We start from the raw sequence: 24,992 nt of genomic DNA, 5'->3' as shown, positions 1-24,992 counted from the left end.
GTTGCAGTCAACTTATGAATCCCTTTTTTAACATAAAATCCCCAGCTAAGTATGTACCCAACAAAAACGGGGCCTTGTCCAGGCCTTCACCCCCACACAGCGGCTCAGATGCAAGCGTGGAACTGTATTCGAGTGCTGGCACGGGATTATCGGTTCCTTTCTTTGCCACTCTTTTATATTTCACTCTGCAGGGACATATCACATTATTTTGTAAAGTTATTACAGTTACTGGAGGCCAGCCGGAGCGTTGCTGCCCCCGTGGTATATCCTTTTTGTATGGTTCGGTTCATCTTGGGGTGCTATTTTGGTACTCCACGTTCACTTTCAATTGGGGTTTGGCCCTTCCCCGGTTGGGGTTCGGCTGGGTGGGGGGGCGGGTTATTTCATTGATGAAGTCAGTTCTTTCAGGCTTGTTCACAGCGTTATAAATTGATCACTGATGTTCATAGTCACAAGTTTGCAACAATGAGATCGTCACGACATCCAGATGACCAGGTTCGGTAATGTAGAGGGTCCATTGAGCCTCACTCTACACTCATGGAATGTTCGGGGCTTGAATGATAATTGGAAGTGGCGACAGATCATACACTATTTAATGAGGCACAGGGTAGATATTGTAGTCTCACAAGAAACCCATCTGCCCAAGATTGACAAGGTGCTCTTTGGGTCTAGCCGGGGAGCGAATAGATATTTTGCAAATTATAGTAACTACGCTAGGGGGACAGCCATTTTAATTAATAACAGTGTGCCTTTTTGCATGAGTTCCATTCACCAGGACAGTGAGGGATGTTATTTACCAGTTTCTGGAATCCTGTCTGGCAGGAAGGTGACATTTATGTGCATATATGCCCCCAATTTGGACTACACTGACTTTTTCCATGCCCTGTCCTCGCATCTAGACAAACTGGACTCACAGACGTTGATAGTGGGAGGAGACTTTAATTTACTACCTGACCCTGTCATGGACAGCATATCCAGGGCACAGGACACTAAACCCCGAGCTCGCCATGCACTCAAGGAGCTATGTGATAGGTTTTCTCTATTAGATGTTTGTCGGAAACGCAACCCAAACATGACAGAATTCACACACTATTAAGGGCAACACAACACATGGACTAGGATAGACTTTTGGTTACACTCTCCCGACATATATGGCTGGTGCACCCAGTTGGAGACTTTGCCTAGGACCTATTTGGATCATTCCCTGGTTAAATTACAGTTACAGTTTCCCCGCCCAGAGGGATTTGAACGGCAATAGCGGTTTCCTAAGCGCGCACAACATGATGAAGTTTTCAGGGCTGAAATACAAGATGCTATTGTGGATTATTTTGACTTAAACACCGGCTCGGTAGATTCATGGGCGGTACTGTGGGAGGGTTTCAAAGCGGTCTTCAGGGGCACATGCATAGCAAAGCACGCAGGCGTCCTCAAAGATCTACATAATACACTATCCAGACTGGAGCGAGATCTCAAAACGCTAGATGAAACATCAACACACATATGAACAGAGACGGTTGGTGCTGTTAGATGATTACAGGGACACAGCGGACAGGGAAATTCTATTTTTGGGAAAGTACCAGACTGCTAGACGGTATGGAGAGAGGGAGCTACCCGGAAGGGTCCTTGCACAGTTATTGCGTCCACCTTACCACAAAACATACATCACTGAGCTAAGGTCCTCCGACTCACACACCTACACCACCACAGACGACATCCAGAGTAGCTTCCTGAGGTTCTTCTGCAATTTATACAAGACTACTCTCGGAAAAGATAAAGCAGCACAAGAGGCCTATCTAGACGAAGTTGTATTAGTATACCTGAATAAATATATGCAAGACTTCCTAGCTGAGCCTATTTCTGTAGCGGATGTGCTTCTTGCCATCGACTCCATTCGTGGTTCCTAGTCTCCCGGATTAGACAGATTCACAGGAGAATTTTACAAAACATTCAAAGATATACTGGCCCCTAAACTTATTGAAGTATATGCAGAGGCAGATTCTTCGTCCTACTCTACATGAGGCATAATCCTTCTCCCCAAGCTTGGCAAAGACCCTATGCAATGTGGCTCGTAAAGGCCGCAATCCCTGCTAAATTTAGATTATAAAATATTGGCAAAGGTCCTCTCCAATAGTCTATCTTAACTAATGCAATTCATTATCTCCCCAGCTCAATCTGGATTTGTACCTCATCGCTCCACCTCCCTGAATCTCCGCACGTTGTTCTCAGTCCTCCACAGGATTGACCCTGAGACCCCTGCAGCCACCATCCTACTGGATACAGAGAAGGCCTTTGATTCTTTGGAATGGTCCATTTTCCGCACCATAATGCGCTGCATGGGTATGCCCATGGGCTTTATTTCCACAACAGCCCTTATATATAATACACCGACTGCCCGGCTGCGGTTGAATGGCACTCTTTCCAATCCCTTTCAGCTAACGTGAGGAACCAGGCAGGTCGCAGAGACTGGGAACAGGACCTGGGTATTACTATTACAGATGAGCAGTGGGCTCACTGCTGCTCGGTCACACAAGACGTGTCCTTAAACAGCAGACACAAGCTCCTCCATTTCAAATTCTTGCGTCGCATCTATTTTACTCCGGCGCTCGCACATGAAATAGATCCCACTAAGCCTCATTCATGTTGCAAATGTTCTGCACCTTATGCGGACTTCGCACACCTCACTTGGACATGCACAAACCTACATGAATACTGCGAGTGAGTACACCACACGCTTGGACTGATACTGCACATCCCACTGACCCCGATTCCAGAGGTAGCACTACTTGGCTACACCGTCATTTTCCCTAAGAAAACCCGTAGGTTAGCCTCACTGTGTCTTCTGTTAGCTAAGCGAGAGGTGGCATTGCACTGGGGACGGACCACTGCCCCAAATGTTCAGGGATGGCTGCGCAGTATCGCATATTGTAATGTGAACAGTGAGCTTTATGCAGACATGATGCCCCGTACGTCTCACCCCAAGGATACCTGGGGGTCATACAGGGCATATGTCGAGACTCTTAGACAAGAAAATTAATCACAGCTGGAGCAGGGAATTGTCCCGGCGGGAGTGGGGTGATTCTGTCCGAATAATTGGCTGACATGTTTTAATATCCACAACAGCAAGTACGCCACTTTCAGAATCTGGTCTGGGCAGTGGAAGTGGAATATGTGACTGTTGGAGGTGAATTATCGTTAATGTTCACAACTATGAGTGGGGTCGGGTCACGGACCCTAATGTGACATGTTATTGTTAATGCCACTGGTCTTCTTACTTGGTGTTTTGTCAAACATATTATTGACTCTGTGGACGCTGACTCTGGGAAACTGACAGTCTTTGATTATGGACTGCTGTATGTACATGCTTATTTGTTTCTTTGTTTTGATGGAAATGCAAAATAACGTTTTAAAAAAAGTATGTACCCAACAAAATGCAGAAAGCATTTAAGCAATCCATGTACTCCAGAGGGCTAGTGGATTCTTGGAGGATGTAGAACTACGATACTCTGGAATATACCTTTTTCTCTCCTCTCACAAATCTCAAACCTCGAATAGAATGCATTTTTCTCACACCCCACTTACTCTCCAATTTAGCCAGTGCTAAAATTATTTTTAAATTAATTTTGGATCATGCAAAATTTATATTTGATCTAGAATTACTATCCTCCAAGCCTAGTAGATGGTATTTCAATAGTAGCTTACTAAAAGATAAGGTAATTGTGGAAAGGTTTGAATTCTTCCTAAAGGACTTATTTGCCTCTAATAATACTCCAATCTTTCTTTTCACTTGAATGAATGAATGAATGAAAAGATTTATAGAGCGCACAGCTATAAAAAAGAGTGTCCGACTTCATCTGGAATGTCTTTAATGCAACTGCCATTATTTTCTATGCTGCGGTCAAAAAGAAAAAAGCTCTTAAAGACTCCTAACTTTTACTCACCTCTATTAAACAACTCAACATGAATATTATACATCTAATGATAAACCTACACTAAAGTGCCTCATTCAGGTAAAATTAGACTTTGACAAGTGATCGAAAGAGAGGCATTTGATGTACTATCAAAGATGAATGCAAAATTCTCCGGCGGAAGTAATAAATTGCTTGCTCGCTATTTATAAGTTAAATCACAAATGTCCAAAATAGTTAACATTACTGATGATAATGGCACCCAACACTTCAAGTTCACTAAAATTGTAAAAAGTTTCACAAAATTTTTATAAAACTCGATACACACCCAATCACTCCCCTTCTGATAAAGCCCTAGATTCCTTCTTTAATTCTCTTCCACCACATCTACAGCAGCCTCAGGATGTCTCTTCCTTGGTCAAGAATGTTTTTTTCAAAATTAAAAATTGCCCTTGATAAATTACCCAAAGACAAAGCCCCTGGACCAGAGGATTTTACTGCTGAATTCTACGCACGTTTCACACAGATTTTGCTCCCACATCTGCTTCCTTTATTCCAATATATTTTCTCCCTTAGTGAGGCCAGCGGTATCTTTTTGGAAGCTATGATATGTTTGTTCCCTAAAAAAGACAAAGCTCCTTCCTCTTGGGCTCAATACAGACCCATTTCTCTCATTTATTTAGATTGCAAAATTTTGGCAAACCTTCTTGCTCTTCGAATTGCTCAATTAACTCAAATTTGATTAGTCTAGAACAAACTGGCTTTGTAAAGGGCAAATACATGACTGATAACTCTAGAGCTTTTTTGGACACACTGCACCGTGCCACAAAGAGTACACCACCTATTGCTGTCATTACACTGGACAACGGAAAGACTTTTGATTGCCTGACTGCTCTGTGCCAAACTACCAGAGGGTGAGCACATGTAATCTCCAAGTGCATATCTGACTTACCCTGACTAGAGTGGTGGTTCCTGCTCGGCCTAGATGCATACCTAAGTCAACTAGAAATCCCATTTCTAACACATGCATATGTTTTTTAGCTGCCTATCAATTCAAACTTTTTGACGAGAGGTTTGTAAAACAATCTCAGCAATTTTTTCAGTTACCTTTCTTTTTGATACTCAACTTATTTCTTTTAGAAAACTCCTATAGGTGGACTGGCAAATGAAAATTGGGTACATTTTTTTATCTACTTATCGCCATTGCATAAGAAACAATCTCACTGGAAGAATGCTACCATGGTTACTCCTACCAGATGGAGGAACTGACTTATCACAGACTTGACAGAGAATCTCCTACTTCTATGCAGTGAGGAAGCATAACGTATCTATTTTGATCACCTCTCACCAAATATTTAAATGCAATCCTGTCAGATCCAGGACAGTACTATTGCATTTCAGACTCCATGAACTCTTCTTATATTGGGTTCAACATTGCAATTCTGCCGTCTGTGTTAATTATAGGACAATCACATTAATAATTGATTTCAAGTAAGAGTGTATGATGTTATTGCCTCTCTCTTCTTTTTTTCTCTTTATTCCTTTATCTCTCTTACTTCTTTTCTTTCCTTTCCCTTTCCTTCCCCACTCACAAAAATAAAATATTATTCACTACACCTTTAAGGTATTGCTTTGTATACTGTTACTATCTGTCTATCGTTTTATAGTGGATTATTTTTCCTGTTTATTTTCACTCTTTGCTATATTTTGCTCTATCTCCTTGCATTCTTTTATGATATTGTCTAAATTAATAGACGTGTTTAATATGTACCTCTTGTTAAAACATTCAAATAAAGCTTTCTAAAATAAAAAGCAAACAAACAATATTCACATATTTGGCATAACCAAAATGGGGAAAAAGCAACAATGTTCACCTACAGAGATTGTTGGAAAAGGTGTACCATAACGCTGTTAATATTATTTGCTCTTCCTGCACATTTAATTGCACCACTGGCCCGTTCTTTGCAATGGCATGCTTTAATGTTGTTGTTTTTTACTGGCTGTGTTAGGAAAAAAAATTCTCTGCACCCTAGGAGGCCTTTGGAACAGATAGCCTCCTCGCAGAGATTATAGCAGTATGGCGGCCTGTCGGAGGTACAGCAGGAGTGTGCTTAACACAAAACATCTGACTATAATTGAGGTCTGCAAAATTCAGATTTGTTGTGAGTGCTCTCAACATGATATGCGCTGCTTCAGTTCCTGCGACGTGTCAGTGCTTTGCTCCCCGAACTCTCTCATATGGTGAACAGCAAAACACACAAGATGATGGACGGAATGTTGCACAATGGCAAAACACTCACCCCCAGTCACAGATCTGGGTTTAATCCATCGTTATTTTGCTCACCACACCACCCCAGTTCAGACACGGCCATATGCAAATCAGTCTTGACCCTGTGCCTCATGGGAACAGTCCAGCCCGAACTGCCAAGCCATGTCTTCCCTGGACCGGAATCAAGCATCCTAGGACCGGTTTCTGGCTATCAGCCGTCATCAGCCAGGATAGCTTGACTTCAGTGGCGTAGTGAGCACGGGACCCACGTCTGGGCATACCCTTCCCACATATGGTGAACAGCAAAACACACAAGATGATGGACGGAATGTTGCACAATGGCAAAACACTCACCCCCAGTCACAGATCTGGGTTTAATCCATCGTTATTTTGCTCACCACACCACCCCAGTTCAGACACGGCCATATGCAAATCAGTCTTGACCCTGTGCCTCATGGGAACAGTCCAGCCCGAACTGCCAAGCCATGTCTTCCCTGGACCGGAATCAAGCATCCTAGGACCGGTTTCTGGCTATCAGCCGTCATCAGCCAGGATAGCTTGACTTCAGTGGCGTAGTGAGCACGGGACCCACGTCTGGGCATACCCTTCCCACATATGGTGAACAGCAAAACACACAAGATGACGGACGGAATGTTGCACAATGGCAAAACACTCACCCCCAGTCACAGATCTGGGTTTAATCCATCGTTATTTTGCTCACCACACCACCCCAGTTCAGACACGGCCATATGCAAATCAGTCTTGACCCTGTGCCTCATGGGAACAGTCCAGCCCGAACTGCCAAGCCATGTCTTCCCTGGACCGGAATCAAGCATCCTAGGACCGGTTTCTGGCTATCAGCCGTCATCAGCCAGGATAGCTTGACTTCAGTGGCGTAGTGAGCACGGGACCCACGTCTGGGCATACCCTTCCCACATATGGTGAACAGCAAAACACACAAGATGATGGACAGAATGTTGCACAATGGCAAAACACTCACCCCCAGTCACAGATCTGGGTTTAATCCATCGTTATTTTGCTCACCACACCACCCCAGTTCAGACACGGCCATATGCAAATCAGTCTTGACCCTGTGCCTCATGGGAACAGTCCAGCCCGAACTGCCAAGCCATGTCTTCCCTGGACCGGAATCAAGCATCCTAGGACCGGTTTCTGGCTATCAGCCGTCATCAGCCAGGATAGCTTGACTTCAGTGGCGTAGTGAGCACGGGACCCACGTCTGGGCATACCCTTCCCACATATGGTGAACAGCAAAACACACAAGATGATGGACGGAATGTTGCACAATGGCAAAACACTCACCCCCAGTCACAGATCTGGGTTTAATCCATCGTTATTTTGCTCACCACACCACCCCAGTTCAGACACGGCCATATGCAAATCAGTCTTGACCCTGTGCCTCATGGGAACAGTCCAGCCCGAACTGCCAAGCCATGTCTTCCCTGGACCGGAATCAAGCATCCTAGGACCGGTTTCTGGCTATCAGCCGTCATCAGCCAGGATAGCTTGACTTCAGTGGCGTAGTGAGCACGGGACCCACGTCTGGGCATACCCTTACCCTTACCCTTACCCTGGGCAAAAGAACGATGGATTTAACCCAGATCTGTTGACTGGGGGAGAATGTCTGCATTGTCAGCATTCCGTCCATCATTTGTTTGTTGTAACGCTTTTCGCCCTAAGTGGGATGGGTATTCCCAGACGTGGGACCCGTGCTCACTACGCCGCTGGAGTCAAGCTATCCTGGCTGATGACGGCTGATAGCCAGAAACCGGTCCTAGGATACTTGATTCCGGTCCAGGGAAGACATGGCTTGGCAGTTCGGGCTGGACTGTTCCCATGAGGCACAGGGTCAAGACTGATTTGCATATGGCCATGTCTGAACTGGGGTGGCGTAGTGGGCAAAAGAACGATGGATTTAACCCAGATCTCTTGACTGGGGGAGAATGTCTGCATTGTCAGCATTCCGTCCATCATTTGTTTGTTGTAACGCTTTTCGCCCTAAGTGGGATGGGTATTCCCAGACGTGGGACCCGTGCTCACTACGCCGCTGGAGTCAAGCTATCCTGGCTGATGACGGCTGATAGCCAGAAACCGGTCCTAGGATGCTTGATTCCGGTCCAGGGAAGACATGGCTTGGCAGTTCGGGCTGGACTGTTCCTATGAGGCACAGGGTCAAGACTGATTTGCATATGGCCATGTCTGAACTGGGGTGGCGTAGTGGGCAAAAGAACGATGGATTTAACCCAGATCTCTTGACTGGGGGAGAATGTCTGCATTGTCAGCATTCCGTCCATCATTTGTTTGTTGTAACGCTTTTCGCCCTAAGTGGGATGGGTATTCCCAGACGTGGGACCCGTGCTCACTACGCCGCTGGAGTCAAGCTATCCTGGCTGATGACGGCTGATAGCCAGAAACCGGTCCTAGGATGCTTGATTCCGGTCCAGGGAAGACATGGCTTGGCAGTTCGGGCTGGACTGTTCCCATGAGGCACAGGGTCAAGACTGATTTGCATATGGCCATGCCTGAACTGGGGTGGCGTAGTGGGCAAAAGAACGATGGATTTAACCCAGATCTCTTGACTGGGGGAGAATGTCTGCATTGTCAGCATTCCGTCCATCATTTGTTTGTTGTAACGCCCCCCAACTCTCTCGGCTGCTAAAAGGTATTTTTCTAGCTGACAAAGAAACCTTGTGTGTTTTTCCAGAAAGATTCATACACAGAGAAGACATGACTCCCGTAAAACCCTTTGTACAGACTTCCCATTCTGCCTTTTTCAGAAGGATGAGCGGCGTGTTAACTGCTGAATAATGCTTGTGTTAATACATAGCATGTTATAAAGATGGCTCCCAACTCGTGCTTGAAAGCATATATGTATAATTTCGAGATATGTAATTACTTACATGATTATTAATACTTAAGATGTGTTTCCTGTTTTTGTGCCATATTACATGCAAATAAAAGTGTGCTCTTTGGTAATCGAGTGCTGGCATTAATTTCCAATAAAAGCATTTTGATTGTGTTGGCCAGGCTCCCCGGCTAATAGCAGAGCGGCAACATTAGTCGCTCCATGAGCAGGAGCCAAGGTAGAGAGTCCCTCACCAGTTTAACCACAAAGCAGAATGGCCTGTGACATCATCAGGTGGCACCCGGGAGAGCAGCATTTAAGGCTTCGCAAGGCAAAGGATTGGCCTCTTTTCTCTTCAGGGGCACCAGGATCCATTATACCGCATTACCACAACTCCTGGAGGAAGGCCGAATCGGTGGAACAGCCATGAAGTGATATGCAGAATATCACTTTGACTTTTTTGCTCTTTGCATGCCCTCTTTTTGTTGGTGCATACCAGTACTTCCATTGAGGCCATTAGCATCTGTGCAAGATTCTAAGTGTTGATCTTGGATGTTCCTAAAAATCAAAAGCAAGATAACAAACACATTTTTGGATCCCAATGTCAAATTCTTTCATATTTACATAGCTTTTATAATATTCAATTTTCAGTTTTGAAATTGTATTATAATGCAGGGGTATGGAGGATGCAGGTGGCAAGAAGGATGGGTCGACAGAAAGGAGCTGAAAGTTAAGCAGCTACCATAAATGGGGATGACAAAGTCTTTGGGGCACACTTAATGTTGGCAATGAAGGAGAACATTTGGAAGGAGGAATATGTGGAGATGTTTAAGCTCCTTCATAAAGAGCTGCACTCCAAAGAGGGGTCGTAGGAGGAGTATAAGCTGGCCAAGAGGCTGTGTGTTCCACTCACAATAAAGAATCGGACCTCAGCGTTCTTAATTTACGTAAGTGTCTTCAACGAGAAGTTTCCTGAATGTTGCATTGGCCTGTTCAAGTATATGGGTGTAATACGCAGGGCACAACTGACTTTCGGGGAGGCATGCCCGGGCCCAAAATAATGAGGAATCCAGATTGGGGTTAGCTTCGGACCCTTAGGCAAAGTGGGGGGAAATAGATATTGATCTGTGGTAGCGTACCATGAGCCCTCTAAGTTCAGGAAGACGATTTTTACTGCCAGTGACTTACCATTTCAGTGGCACCCCACTTCGGGGGTGGTACAGAAAGCCAAAGGTCAGGGAGGATCAGGGGGAGCTGGTTGGGCCTACAATAATGGAATGTGTATTCACGAATAATGCACATTTTGGCAAGTGTGCAGGCAGGTACACACCTCTCCACTGTTTTGGCAACACAGGTGGCAGGTGGTTACAAGGGACAAAGTACAGAGCAGTGGCAACCTTATGAAGGCTGTCAATGGCCACACCAGCAGCAACACCATTTCAGCAATAGAGGGGGGGAGAGTGGCACAGGGACCTGGGGTGTAAGGCTTGTATTCCGGTTAATGGGACAGGATGGAATACTAGATGGGGATCTACGATCTGCTAGAGGAGGCTGAAATCTTGAGGGAAAGATTCAGAAGGGTTTTTTGATTGGGGTTTGAGGGCCCCAGACTTTAGAAGTGGGCAGATAATTTGCAGTCCACAAAAGAACACACAAGTGCAGTGCATGACAAACTTGATATGGAAGTTTGGAGGGGAGAATGCCAGGCCCATTTGAGGATTGTCCAATAGCAGACTTGAGTGTGTCACCTATAGGTGTGGTACCCAACAAGGAACAGGAGCAGTTTTGTCTTATTCAGCATTTGTCGGGTCCGAAGACAGATCAGTAAATGATTTAATTCCGGAAGAAATGGTTTTGGGGCCTATTCTTCAGTGGATGTGGCCATATCCCTGGTGGTGTCAGCAGGGCGAGAAACATAGATGGCAAATTGGATGTGAAGTCAGTTTTCGGTTGCTTCCTGTTCACCCGGATGCCTTTCAACTGCTGGGCATGCACTTTGAAGGGAAATGATGTGTAGACAAGGCCTTGCCAATGGGATGTAGTCTCTCATGTGCACTTTGAGAGCTTCAGTTATTTCCTTCAAAGGTTTTTTACATGTCATATGGGCCATAGGCTGGTGGCTCATTACCTGGATGACTTATTTTTCGTGGGGGCACCTTGCTTGGTGGAGTAAGGTTCCAGGAGCTTATGGATGACCTGGGATTTCTGCTGGCCCCTGAAAAGACAATGGGCCCAAGTACTCTATTGTCATGTTTGGGGATTGAACTGGTTGTGGAAAAAATAGAGGCAAGGCTTCCACAGGATAAAAATGAAGCTATACAGGCATTGTTGGTGAACATGCTGGCAAGGTAAAAGGTGAATGTGAGGGAACTACAGGTCCTGTTGGGTCACCTTATATTTTGCCTGTAGGGTGGTCAGGACAGGGAGAACATTCTGTAGGAGGCTAGATTTGGTGCTTGCAGGGGGGTCACTGTCGCACCATCATTTATGCATATCGGCTGGGGTCAAAGAGGATCTCAGAATGTTCTTCTTGAATTCCTTCAATGGAATTCCATTGGGCCATAAAGACAATCTTGATTGCGATGTGCAGATATTTTCAGATGTGTCTGGAGGTCTGGATTTTGGTAAGTTCTGGCAGGGTCACTGGTGTGCAGAGCAGTGGCTGGCACAGTGGAAAGCAGGAGGAAGAAGCTTTGCATTCATGGCACTCTTTACATTAGTGATAGCAATTACACTGTCGGGAACAGAATTCGAACACAAGAGGGTGCTGTTCCAGGAGGACAACATGGTTGTTGTGCAGGTGGTGAACAGACAGTCTGCAAGAGATGGGCAAATGTTGACAATTGTTGCATGTTTTTGTGCTTGGTTGCTTGCAGCATGATATCTCTTTCACGGTGCGGCATGTGCCACGGGTAGACAATTACATTGCGGATGCTTTGTCTCATTTTCAGTGGAAGAGATTCTGTGGGCTGGCCAAAGAAGCAAACAGATGCAAGATGCCTATACCAGAAGGAGTTGTGGTCAGTAGGAAACACAGGAAAGTGGAATTGAGGGTAGGGTCCCTAGCTGAATCTACAAGGAATGCCTATGGTCAGAAATTTTGGGGGAACAACCTTTACAACACAACTTTTACACCGCACTACCATTACAACGAAACTTTTACAACGCATGCGATGTTGCAACGCATGCTTTTACAACGCAAGTCTTTACATCGACTTGCACTAGATGGCGTGCTAACATTAGAAATAGTGTAGTTTACTATCCAAACACCTTCCCTACTGCAACGTGGACTGGAGTTAGAATAGTAAATTACACATTTCTAATATCAGCACGCCATCTAGTGTATGTCGATGTAAAGACTTGCGTTGTAAAAGCATGCGTTGTAACATCGCATGCGTTGTAAAACTTTCGTTGTAACAGCATGCGTTGTAAAAGCATGCGTTGTAACGTCATACATCAGATATTTTGGCATCAGGGGTGCAGAGAAAGGGGGCAGGGTCACATAAGATAGAAGATGTGGGTCAATTTATCCTGGATTTGAAAGAGAATGTCCTGTCGCATGTGACAATTGCAGGGAAGCTTGCTGGTATTGCTTTAAGGGCAAATTGCTGTGGTGCTATGCCCTGTCAGCCGGGAAACTGGGGCAAAGGATGCTTGAGGGCAGGGTGGGGGATCAAGGTTTCTTGGGGAGACCATCCAGGCCCTTACCTTTGAATCTGTTCTGCCGGGTCCTTCTGCAATTGCTGCTTGTTTTCAGGGGAGATGAGGAGGTATGCATGTTCTCCACTTTGATGTCCTGGTTGTTTTTGCTGTGCCTTTCAAATGTTGAGTTGCTGGGTAGCAGAGGCAGGGGAGGAGCGGCTTGGTAGGAGGTCATCAGGAGAGAGGGTAAGTTGGTGGTGTGGCCGCGCAGCTCCATGACCGATTAGAGAGCACAAGGGAGGACTGTGGTGTTTCAGGTGCTCCCACCATTGGGGCACTGCCCAGTGGCACAGGGTGACAGTTGGGCTGCGTAATGCGGGTTTACCGGAGGGAGGTAGTTTTCTGGCACTGATCTAGGGTGAAGGTTACAGCTCCTGTCTGTTTTGGGAAATGCACTTGCAGCATTAGGGCCCCCTTGGCTAAATATGGAACACATTTGTCACTGCAACTGAGGTTAGAAATTGTGGCTGGGCATGGGGAGGCGTCATGAGTCTGGGTCATTGGTGTGCAGATTTCTTTTGGTGATATGTGCACGCCAATGGGGGCAGTGCAATAGGGCTTGCTGTGTGAACATGTACTGCTGTTTTTGTTTCAGGTTTGGTTGCAGGACCTGCGGTGAAGTAGGTATACAACTAGGTAGTTTAACATTCCTTCATCAAATAGGCGGAGCATCAGGAGGCTCAGATGGGGCCAACTTGGGATTCAATGAGCATTTGTTTCCCGTCCCCTGGTGGAAAAAAGTGGTCATGAGATGGCACGAGTTGAGGTGTTTCAATTTATGCTGGTGGGAGGAAGATGCCTGGATATGTTGGTTCTCCATGACCTTGTAACAAAGAAGGGTGTGGTTTTGATGAGGGCTATGAAACAGTACACAATGCAGTTAAACTCCCCGGGGTCCTGTTGCTTTGTAATCTTGACAGAGTTTATGCCCTGCAGGTAGGGGAGGGGGGCCAATCAGATTTTGCAGGAGATTTGGTTTTGGCCAGATCTGCCACTCTTAGGTTATGTATGGTGCCATATAGTATTTTCGGAGTGATGGTGTTCTTCTTTCACGGGCATGCATGGAGTTGTATAGTTTGGAGATAAAAGAAGTAGTGGTGTGGTCCCCGAACATTTCTGGATAAAAAAGGGGGCCCTGGGACAGTCAGCTTTGGGGGCAGAAATGTTAAGTTTATTTGTAGAGCGCAACGGTTACCCTGGGGTGTCCTGGTGCTAGTTACCTATCATCAACAGAAAAATGTAATTGCTGAACGAGGCAGTAAGCTGCCTTTTTCTAGGTCGGAGTGGCCTGGAAAGTTTTCCAGGAGTTTACAAAGGTTGGAGTGGCATTGCCACTAGTGAAACACGGGAAAAGGGAGGGTAGCAAGGAAGTTGAAGGTTAAGAAGTGGGGTGGGTATTGTGGGTGCAAAAGTAGGGGTGGGGTAGGATGTGGGTTAATGAATTGGATGTTTAGCAAGGTGTTTTTTTAAATTAGTTTTATACGGAGTTTATTGTAATCGCACAAAGATGCACAAGAAAGTATGATAAACCATTATCGTTCACTAAAATGGAAAACAAAGGCTTACAGTACTTTGCAGGGTGTGACTGGAACTAGACCGTCAGAAAACAGACAAGAAGGAAGGGAAAGAGAAAGCACGTAATGATGGTGCATAGTCATGATGAGCCAAAGAGCCTGACAGGAGTTCCCTCTATAGATTCCAGATTTTCCTAAGCCTGTTATTCGTTCATCATTATCAATTAGCAAACTTTTAAGGAGACCCCCATTTAAAAATTAATGTCATCAAAGCATAGGATTAGGAGCTTCAGCAAGTAGTCAATGAAGGGCCAAAATGTGTGAGCAATATTAAAAAAAAGGATCCCACCCATATGGTCCGGAATATACAGTGAATGACTAAAAATGATTCATTTAGGGTCCCAGAACACATTGGTCTGACAGAACCAGCTAAGTTTCCTGAAAACTGTCTGCAAGTATTGAGCGATAGGACAGGTGCCAAAGATGTGGACAGCATCCGCCTGATCTACCAAGCATCGAAAGCATTTAGCATCCTGCCTAAGATTCAGAATATATATACAGTGTGGTTGAATTAAAAACTTACTAATGAATTTGTGATGATGAGATTTAACCCGTGAGACATTTAAAACACTATGTGTAAACACCTTTGTGCGCCTTTAGTCGTCAAGAGTTAATTCCACTCCAAGATGCCGACTCCACTTATCTGCAGCATGTTGAAAAGGATCGGCCAGCCATCCAACCTCAGCCGATAGGAGCATTTTATGAGCCATACTGATGCTCTTCTTAGGTGGGCCTTGCCGAAGGTAATCAAAGAAGGTATTTGAAGAACAGACTACATCCTCCATCTTAAAGCTCCTGAGGATATGCCAGAGCTGGAGATAAAGGAAGAATCCAGAGTGAGGAAGAGATAATCTTCAATACAGAAATTCATACATCAGAAGGGTATCACCTTCATAGAATTGACACAGCCTAAAAAGTATGGAGACCTATCAGCACTTAATGAAACGCTTGTGAACTTGCCAAGGGAACTTAGGATTATTGCATAAATATGAGTGTGTATTATAACGAGTAATGCCCAGTACTTGATTATCTCTTCTATCTGTAGAGATATTTTTACCTCTAAACATGTGGCAAAGCTGACCACAACACCTATTTTGTCCCAGAGGAAATGTGTTTGCCAGAACCTGCGACTTATAAAGGTTAAGTTTGTACCCTGAGATAGCCTTGAATTTGCTTGCTATAGTTTAAATTACTGATGAAGAGGCTGCCGGAGCTAAGGTCAAAATAGCAAGATCATCTGCATGTGCTAGAACTGTGAGGTCAAGGTGGTAGAATTGCAATTGAAGAATATCGCTAGTTCTCTTAAGGGCTTGACTGTACGGCTCGATATAGAGTGCAAAGAGCTGAGGTGTCAAAGGGCACCCCTGCCGAGTACCCTGGTAATCAGAATAGGGTCCGAAGGACTACCCAAGCAGAGAACTCTTGCAGCAAGACTCTGGTACAATTGCTGAGCCCGGGTAATAAACTCCAGGCTGAATCCCTATGCCTTCATATTTGCCCGAAGAAATGGCCAGGAAACCAGGTCAAAAGCCTTTTCTGCATCAAGCATAACCATTCCAACTGTGTTTCCATCAGCTAAAAAACCCTTGAGTGCCGAAAATACTGTATAGACATGTGCAGTGGTGTCATGCCCCGGTATAAACCCATGCTGGTTCTCATCTACCAAACTGGATATTACTGCAGATAATCTATTGGCCAGGACCCGAGTACAGATCTTAGAGTCAACATTGATCAGTGATAGGGGACGGTATGAGCCACATGACAAAGGGTCTTTCCCTTTTTTGGGGAGATGACAATATTAGTCTCCACCCAGGACCTCGGAACCTGGCAGAGTGACTCGAAAGATTTAAAGAGATCACATAGGAAAGGTACCTGTACATGTAAAAGCCTGGCATAGAACTCAAGAGGAATTTGATCATGGGCAGAGAATTTCCCCCTTCATAATTGACTGATCGCAGCCTCAACTTCGAAAGAGGAGATAGGACCTTCCAACCTAGACAGTTGCAAATAAGACAGCTTTCAGTGATGATGTGTCCAGATAAACTGACCAGTAACATCTGCAAAAGCGACCTCCTCCTAACTATACAGCTTCTGATAAAACCTAAGGAACTCCTTGCGGAGTTGTTTGTGATCAGTCACTTACTCCCCTTTATCATTCATAAGTGCATGGATGATGCAAGCATTAGCATGATCCCTGAAAGAAAAGGTTTGCCCCATTTCTTCTATTGTTTCAAAATTAGTTAATACCTTAGCCTGACCCTTCTTGATCATGTCATTGAGTATTCGTTCCTAAAGGGTAGCTTGATAGATGGCTAATAGATCCAACAGGAATATAAATGTCACCCTATCCTGAGAGATTATACTTCATACCAGAAGGTGTTCTATATAAATAAGAGAAGACTGTATGCATGCTTCACCCTGGCTAGCTCTTTTGGCTGGTATGCGGAGTATTACCTCTAAAAAGAAGCTTTAAGGTCATCTCTTACAGAAAGAATAGAAGTCGAACCAAGATTCTGCTCAAAAAATATCCTTACCTTTTTGTCCATAGAGTGAACAAAAATGTCATCAAGAAGGAACTTCTGATCAAGGGCCCATAAGAGGGACTCATAAGTCAATGGAAAACCCTCTAAACGAAGGAAGAGAGAGAGATGGTAGTTTTGGAAGGCAGTTTGCCCAGGAATAAGTTGTTCATGCGCACCGGTTTCAATAAAGTGGCCTTTTCTATACTTTACAAGATGGTCAGTGGTTTGTACTGCACCACTATCTCCCAATGGGGATTTGGGGGGGCAGCCGACTACCAGGAGGTATGCCTCCCAGGGTGTTTGGGACAGAGTGCAGTCAAACTGACTGCTCTCCACCCACCTTTTTGTTTGGGTTCTAATGAAGCCCAATGTAGCCCAAGAGGGTGACATATGGCGCTCTTTTTGGGCTGCCTGCTATAGTTTTAGGTGACCTTGTGGCTGGTGGCAGGGAGCCCTGTTCATCCTTTTCCCCTTCCACCCGTCCCTCTAATTAGGTTTTTTGGGGTAATTTAGGTTCCGGAAGTTTTATATTTTTGTTATTGGGAGGGGTGCACAAGGGGTAGTGATGGTTGTAAAATTGTCACAAGAGACAGGCACATAGAGGTGGCCTCTAACGTTTTTCAGGAGGTTACAGAAGTTGGAGTGGCATTGACATTGGTAAAATACGGGGAAAGGGAGGGTAGGCAGAAAGTTGAAGGTTAAGAAGTTTAGTTGCTTGGGGGTTTATTTCTGTGACGCACCAGCAGCGTAAAAAATGTGCCACATTGCGTCATATTTACAAAGTGACGCATCTAGGTAGATTCCTCACTTTGTAAACCACTGCGGCACATTATACCTGCGCCAGGTATAATATATGCAGGGTGGGCGTTCTGACGCAAGTAAGCCTCGTAGAAGTGACGGAGTGAAATCTATGAGATTTCACTGCGCCACTTCTAGGACGCAAATGCATCAATATCCTACGCCTGCTTCACAGCAGGCATAAGACTGACGCAGGCACATTTGAAATGGGACTTGCCCATGTGAAATGACCCATTGCTGCAGTTGCGTCACTTTTGTGACACACTCCAGCAATGCGTCATTTTTGCGCCTACAGATACGTCAGAAATACTGACGTATCTGTAACTCCTTGCGACATGATGCATCATACTGTAAATATGACGCATCATTGGTGATACAAGGAGGGCGCAATGAAAGGTGATGCATCGCTTTTTCCATGCAGCGATGCGTCACTTTTCATAAATGAGGCCCTTAGAGTTTAATACTTGCAGTCATAGCCTGGAGGGAAAAGTTAAGGTTGAAAATGTTGAAATGTGTTTCAAAAGCAATGAGATACTTGCTGGGTAGACTTTCTGGGGTGAGACAGTGGGGGGGGGGGTAGTTCTTAGGTTAGCTGATTGGACGTTTAATGAAGCAGCAGTTCTGTAAGGCAGTTTGCCTAGGATTAAGTTGTTAATGTGCACCTTTTTCAATATAGCGCCCTTTTCCACAATTTGCAAGATGGTCAGTAGTTTATAATGCACCCTTATCTCCCAGAATTTCTGCCCTCAATATTCCATTTACTGCAGGTATCGTTAATTTTGGGAGGTAGGATTTCTATAGGATTCTAGGGTTACCTCTAGAGGTCCCCTAAGAACTGGGGACGTAATACAGGAATTTGGCATACCTCATATATGATTCCTTTGGCGATTCCACGTTTTTCCGAATTTGTTAATCTTCCACATAGTAAAATGTCAAGGAAATATACAGCATTCCTTTTTTTTTAGTCCCAATTCAGCCGGAAATTACATTTGTGGGCGAATCTGGGCAAATCAGAAATTACAGTGGAGCCATGAAAGGAGCCCGGAAAATGTCAAAAAGTACTATTCCGAGGGGAATTAATCAGTCACAACGAGAATAATGGTTAGCTCCTACAGAACAGCAGAAAATAAAAGCTAAAACAGCGAAGTATTCAGCAGAGACATTTTCAACAAGAGAATATAATGGAACAGAAACCAATTTGCATTTCATAAAAATTCATTGCAGTACTTTTTTGTAATTTAGCAGGATAGACTTAACATTTACAAAGGTTTCTGCAGGTTTCAAGAGCACCCGCTGTATTAAATGGATGTGCTACAGGCTTTAAGTGATTTTTAGGCACAAGCTAAAATGCATTGTTACAAAAGGTTACTGACCTGAACTAGTATGAGAATAATGAAAGACACAGTACTAACAGTAGTATGTAACCTGCTGTGCACGACAATGGCAAACTCTTCAGATTTTGACACTTGAAAGTGAAACACACTAAAACGTGTAGCTGCATAGAATACCTTATAAAAAGGAAAAACTAATTTTTCGGTAATCCATTCCAGCTGTTGTGCACACTAATGAAAATAATGTACACATTTATAAGAGGAAAGAAAGGGAAAAATGGGAATAAGACTGATAAATTATTTCATTTCTCAGAAACCCATCCATTAAAAAGGAGGCAAAAAGTTGTAACTCCACTGTATGTTCTCATATACAAAACTGTAGTATGATATGAGATTTCATAAGTGGTATTAATTTTCATTGATGGTTGGCAAATGTAAAATTTGGAAATTGTATCTTTGTAAAACGGACTCAGTTATTATCATGTTAAAAATATGACTTTTGGTTGATGGTGTGGGTCTTGTTCGTGAATGGTGCTTAAGATCCACACTTAGGGCTCAACTACAAGTTGAGTGGAGCAGTGTCCCCACCTACTTCCCTGCTTCATTATAACTGGCCTAGTGTTTTCGCATCAGCATATTCTTCCAAATTTGTAAAGTGATACACCTCTGTCACTCAACCGGCATGCCACTCAAAAGGAGGGGGCCCTGGTTTCAAATTAGGTAGAGACCAACAGGGGAAGTATGTGAATTTTAATCAAAAACAAGAGGTTCTCTACCTGAACAACCCAAAATGTGCAAAAAGTCACGAATCACTAGAACATAACCAGTGCATGTCTCAGGTTAATAGTGACACCTCATCAAAAAAATGGAAATTATCAAAAAGCCTTTTATTAAAATTTTATATTGTGATACATAACGTTTCTTTTATGTATATAGATATCCATTCAGCAATAATATACGATCGAAACACATCCCACAGCACATTTACTCAGATCTCAAGCATACATTCTCGTGAACTAATATACTCACACACCTAACAGTATTAGACATTCAACAAAATACAATCCATATATTCATGGATAGATACCCCCGATGGATCTAAGGTAATATATGAGGCCTTACAAGAAGTGCAAAAATGCCTCAAGGGGAAGAAAACATGTCACGACATAAGAATCCATTAAACAATGAAATAATAAATGCAGATAGATCTTCATGAGATAATAAACAATCTAACCAACCCTCCCGGTAACCTTAAAGCAAGGCTGGAGCACAATGGGTGAACTGGAGGTATTGGAAGGAATACGTGTCTTCTAAGGCCTATTTCGGTGCAGAAGGTACAAAAGACAAGCAAACAAAAACATAAACATAAAAAGGCCGAATGAGAAAATAAAATTAGAATGGATAAGAATAGTGGGCAGGGAAAAAAAAAATGGGTCAATAGACTCACCGCTCATCAAGTGCGGCCGGTCAAACGAGTAATTCTGTAACCGGTCCCCAGCGGAAGCAAGTACTGGATGGTGAGAAACGATGAAAACATGGCATGGATTACAGCCGTGTGAGGCAACAAGTGAAATGAGAGGAAACCAATTGCCGGGTCTCAGGCTAGGTGCGGCTGTAAATGTTAAAGGTTCCCGATGCTGCGAAATAGTTGTAATTAAACATACAGAAAACGGTCACAAGGCATTAGGGGATGTGCTGATCATAATATCCCGGTGCCGGAGATGAAGTAAAAAAACAGCGCGTGCTCTGGTAGGGGCGGCGTCTTACCTCAGTCAGGGGAGTGCATCTGAGGGGCATCAGGATATCAATCTGGGCCGGAGACGGCCCACCCCGTAAGAGAAAACGCGGCGGGCACTGAGATACATGGGGTTCTCCAAGGTCTAATAAAAGAAAATGGAGGAAAATAAAAAGGAGGATGAGCATCTAAGCAGAGAAGACCGAACTGCGAGGGAGCGCAGGGCGGTGTATCATTCAGCTTACCTGTTCAGCGGAATGGATGTTAGAGAGACGGCATGATGGCCGGGCCAATGCAGTGGCTCCACAAGTTAGGGGAGCAACAATAAGCAAGCGGATTTAAACCCGCAGGGATATTCAATTCCACCAATGATGAGAGCGATCAGGTGAAAAATCTGACACTGAAAAGCCGTCAGATGATCATATTAACAAATGGGATCAGGGCTCCAAGGTGAGGCTCCTCCCGCCGGGTGAACGAGAAATGAAAGTCATGGAAAATCCGACATGGAAGCAGGTGTAGCTTGTACCTTCTGCACCGAAATAGGCCTTAGAAGACATGTATTCCATCCGATACCTCCAGTTCACCCATTGTGATCCAGTCTTGCTTTAAGGTAACCGGGAGGGTTGGTTTGATAGCCTTGAGATCTCAGCTTTAACATCAATCATACCTTTATATATCTTTCACAATATCTGACTCAAACAGCTGCGTTTATCAGACTGTCTGTCTGTTTACCCTGTTATCTTTTCTATTCCTTCTGCAGGGCATTCATCCTAGTCTTATCCCAGCTTTTTGTTGTGTATTCTTTCTGTCTTCTTGTATGTGCACAAGTTCTCAGTTTTTAAATTGATTCTATAAACCAGTGCAGCGTGACCCACTCTTTGAGACTTATCCTGTTTTAAGATAACCATTTGCTTGTTCTCCATTATTCAATGAATGTAATAAAATGTTATATTTTTCTGTTAAAGGAAGTTAAGAATACCATTTTTTTGTTTTAGGCACATCCCACTGTTGTTGTCTAGCTGACTTATGCGCCCTGAGGAAGGTAATACCCATATCGGGGTCTTACACCGAAACACGCGTCGGCGCTGGATTCAAAACTTGGAATAGCTTTGATAGAAAATAAAACCTCATTTGATTTCTAAGAATGTTTATTATCTCATGTTTAATGGATTTTTATGTCCTGACATGGTTTCTTCTCCTTGAGGCATTTTTGCACTTCTTTTCAGGCCTTATATATTACCTTAGATCCATCGGGACGTATCTATCCATGCATATATTGATTTTATTTTGTTGAATGTCTGATACTGTTAGGTGTGTGAGTATGTTAGTATATTAGAAGGTATGCTTGAGATCTGAGTGAATGTGTTGTGGGATGTGTTTTGATCGTATATTATTGCTGAAAGGATATCTATATATAAAAAAAAACGGTATGTATCACAATATTAAATTATAATAAAAGGCTTTTTGATAATTCCCATTTTTTGATGTGGTGTCACTATTAACCTGAGACTTGCACTCGTTATGTTCTAGTGATTCGTGACTTTTTGCACATTTTGAGTTGCTCAGGTAGAAAACCTCTTGTTTTTTATTAAATTCACTCAACCGGCATGCCACCTGTAGAGCCCCAACCTCTGCTGGGACAGATCTGGATTTGGTACTACATTAAAGTCACCACATACTCCATTCGTCTGTTGTTGTGCAACATGCTACTTTTTTGGGGGAGTCTAACTCAATAGTATCAGGGTGATACCTTTGACAAACCTTGCAGCCTGTAGCACTTCAAAAGAAGTGGCATAAAAGAAGTGGTAAAATAATAACAGCTAAATGTGCACACACCTGATCATACTAAAAGACCAACGCTCTTCCTATGAAGACTCTGACCGAACCATAATTACTTAGTAGCAACCACTACAAACTCTCTAGCAACCCAGGTGCACACCATTTTCTAGACGGTCAGTACTCAAAAACAAGAGTCTGAAATGGCCACTTCTTGAACGATACATTTAGCAAGGCTTCTCCACGGCACTACAGCATGTGCACTACTCACTTGGCTTGAGGGAGGGTCAGTGCACTGGTGCCACCAGACATCAAGAAGGCCTGGGTTTGTTGAAAGGCAGAGATACAAGTACAGAGCAGGCACAAAAAAGTTAGTCCTTCCTCATTCACTTCTACATTCCATTTGTGTCTCTTTTTCTCAGTTCTTTGCCCTTCTGTAGCAGAATTTAAAGGGAGGTAAAGACCATTTGAACACACCTCTTCCATCTTATCCCTCCTCCTACATTCAGACCCATATCGCTTCCCCCTCCCCAAGGTCATCAAGAAGGCCATCAACGCCCAACTCTCTGAGTTCATCGAAGCAAACCACAACCTGGACCTCTCACAATCTGGCTTCCAAAGTAACCACTGCACCGAGTCTGCCCTCCTCGCCACCACAGACGACGTCCGTGCCCTCCTCAACCAAGGCAAAACTGCAGCCCTCATCTTCCTAAACCTCTCAGCAACCTTTAATACCGTCTCTCACTGCACCCTACGCATAAGGCTCCATGACGCCGGTATCCACAACAAAGCCCTGTAATGGATACGCTCCTTCCTTGTGGAAATCGAAAATAATTGCTGTTAGCATGAGCTGAAGCCATCTTGTTTGCAGCATCCATTTTGTTAGCCTTGTAATTCTTCCATCTTCACTGCTGCTTGCTTTTATATTCTGCTTGAGTCATCAGCTGTAGTTAATTCCTTCTGTTCTAAGCTCAAGCAATGTATATGTGCTGAGGAAAGGCCTGTAGCTGCTAGAATGCACCTGACTAAAAACATAACTGTCAACTGTGTCTTGCAACTGTAAGCAGCTCTGTTCCCCCTCCCACTTTGCTAACTAAGTTATTTCCCATCTGCCCATGTCTGGCTGTAACTATTCAAGGGGTGGGCGGAATTTGCGAAATTGCCTTTCGCAAAATTTCACGAAATGGCAAAAAATCTCCGCGAACACGCGAAATTGTGCGTGCTCACGGAGATTTTGGGCTGATTAATGCGTTACTGAATTTGAGCTTCAACTCGTGCACCTGCTTTATTTATATCTGTAAGTGCTTCCTGTTGAGGTTTAATTTTTGTGACAGGAGCATCGTGCCAGAATGAATACTGACCTGCATATTTACCCAAGAATATGCCACCGTTTTGTGCAATACCTCTACTCAACTGGAGTACTTTCTACTGGCTAATCAGTAATTGCTCCCTCGTTGGGTAAATGTATAGTGTTTTTCCAACACTACAGCTGCGTAAAGGGCCAGAAGAGTCTATAGCCGACGGGCGCCGGGGTCCCTCGAGTGAGCTGTCCATCATAGTGGGGGAAAGGACGGGAAGACGTTGCATACTGCTGGTGAGTGTGCTGGGGCTAAACGGGCAGGGCTTCCATGCAGTTCACATGCCTCTTGTTTATAAAGGGTCAGAGACCGATCAGAGCAGCAGATGAGGAGACAGAACCTCCTGGTGTCAGGAGCTACACGTGGATTGCGCTTGAGAAACTCATGGATGCACAGAGCTCCATCAAGGATTACAGCAAACTGTTGACGGTAGATATGGGGAGACAGCACACCTGCCTAGCCCTGACCGTGCTCACGAATGTTTTGTGCTGATTAATGCGTTACTGAATTTGAGCTTCTTCAACTCGGGCACCTGCTTTATTTATATCTGTAAGTGCTTCCTGTTGAGGTTTAGTGACAGGAGCATCGTGCCAGAATGAATCCTGCCCTGCATATTTACTCAAGAAGATGCCACCAGTTTTGTGCAATACCTCTACTCAAGTGGAGTACTTTCTACTGGCTAATCAGTAAGTGCTACCTCGTTGGGTAAATGTATAGTGCTTTTCCTACACTACAGCTGCGTAAAGGGCCAGAAGAGTTGTCTATAGCAACCATGTGTGTCTGTAACGTTGCCACCGCACCGACGGGCGCCGGGGTCCCTCGAGTGAGCTGTCCATCATAGTGGGGGAAAGGGCGGGAAGACGTTGCACACCACTGGTGTGTGGGCCGAAGGGGCGGGGCTTCCATGCAGTTCACATGCCTCTTGTTTATGAAGTGCCAGAGACCGATCAGAGCAGCAGATGAGGAGACAGACCCTCCTGGTGTCAGGAACTACACGGGGATTGCGCTCGAGAAACTCATGGGTGAACAGAGCTCCATCAAGGATTACAGCAAATTGTTGACGGTAGATATGGGGAGAAAGCACACCTGCCTAGCCTCGACCGTGCTCATGAATGTTTTGTGCTGATTAATGCGTTGCTGAATTTGAGCTTCAACT

General features: G+C 44.3%; 1 protein-coding gene across 3 annotated transcripts in view; it reads right to left on the bottom strand.

Moving 5' to 3' along the window:
• The window catches only part of LOC146798992 (uncharacterized), a 58,931-nt gene extending 37,839 nt beyond the window's left edge, over nucleotides 1–21,092 (bottom strand). The window contains exons 1-3 of one of the 3 annotated variants that reach the window (XR_014969226.1): nucleotides 20,948–21,092; nucleotides 20,735–20,847; nucleotides 14,901–15,128 (exon numbers count right to left, since the gene is read on the bottom strand). Coding sequence is in view for 1 of the 3 variants with exons in the window: in XM_085628029.1 (XP_085484155.1) it covers nucleotides 20,415–20,421 (7 nt within the window). In the remaining 2 variants the exon portion in view is untranslated. Of the gene's footprint in view, nucleotides 1–14,900; nucleotides 15,129–20,414; nucleotides 20,478–20,734; nucleotides 20,848–20,947 lie in introns of all 3 variants that reach the window. The other 2 variants (XM_085628029.1, XR_014969225.1) reach the window with 2 other exon arrangements.
• Nucleotides 21,093–24,992: the final 3,900 nt, after the last annotated feature.

This window comes from Triturus cristatus, chromosome 9, assembly GCF_964204655.1.
Source record: "Triturus cristatus chromosome 9, aTriCri1.1, whole genome shotgun sequence".
In the NCBI taxonomy this organism is placed as follows: domain Eukaryota; kingdom Metazoa; phylum Chordata; class Amphibia; order Caudata; family Salamandridae; genus Triturus; species Triturus cristatus.
The sequence above is the reverse complement of the archived record's forward strand: the minus strand, read 5'-3'. Positions and strand labels throughout refer to the sequence as shown.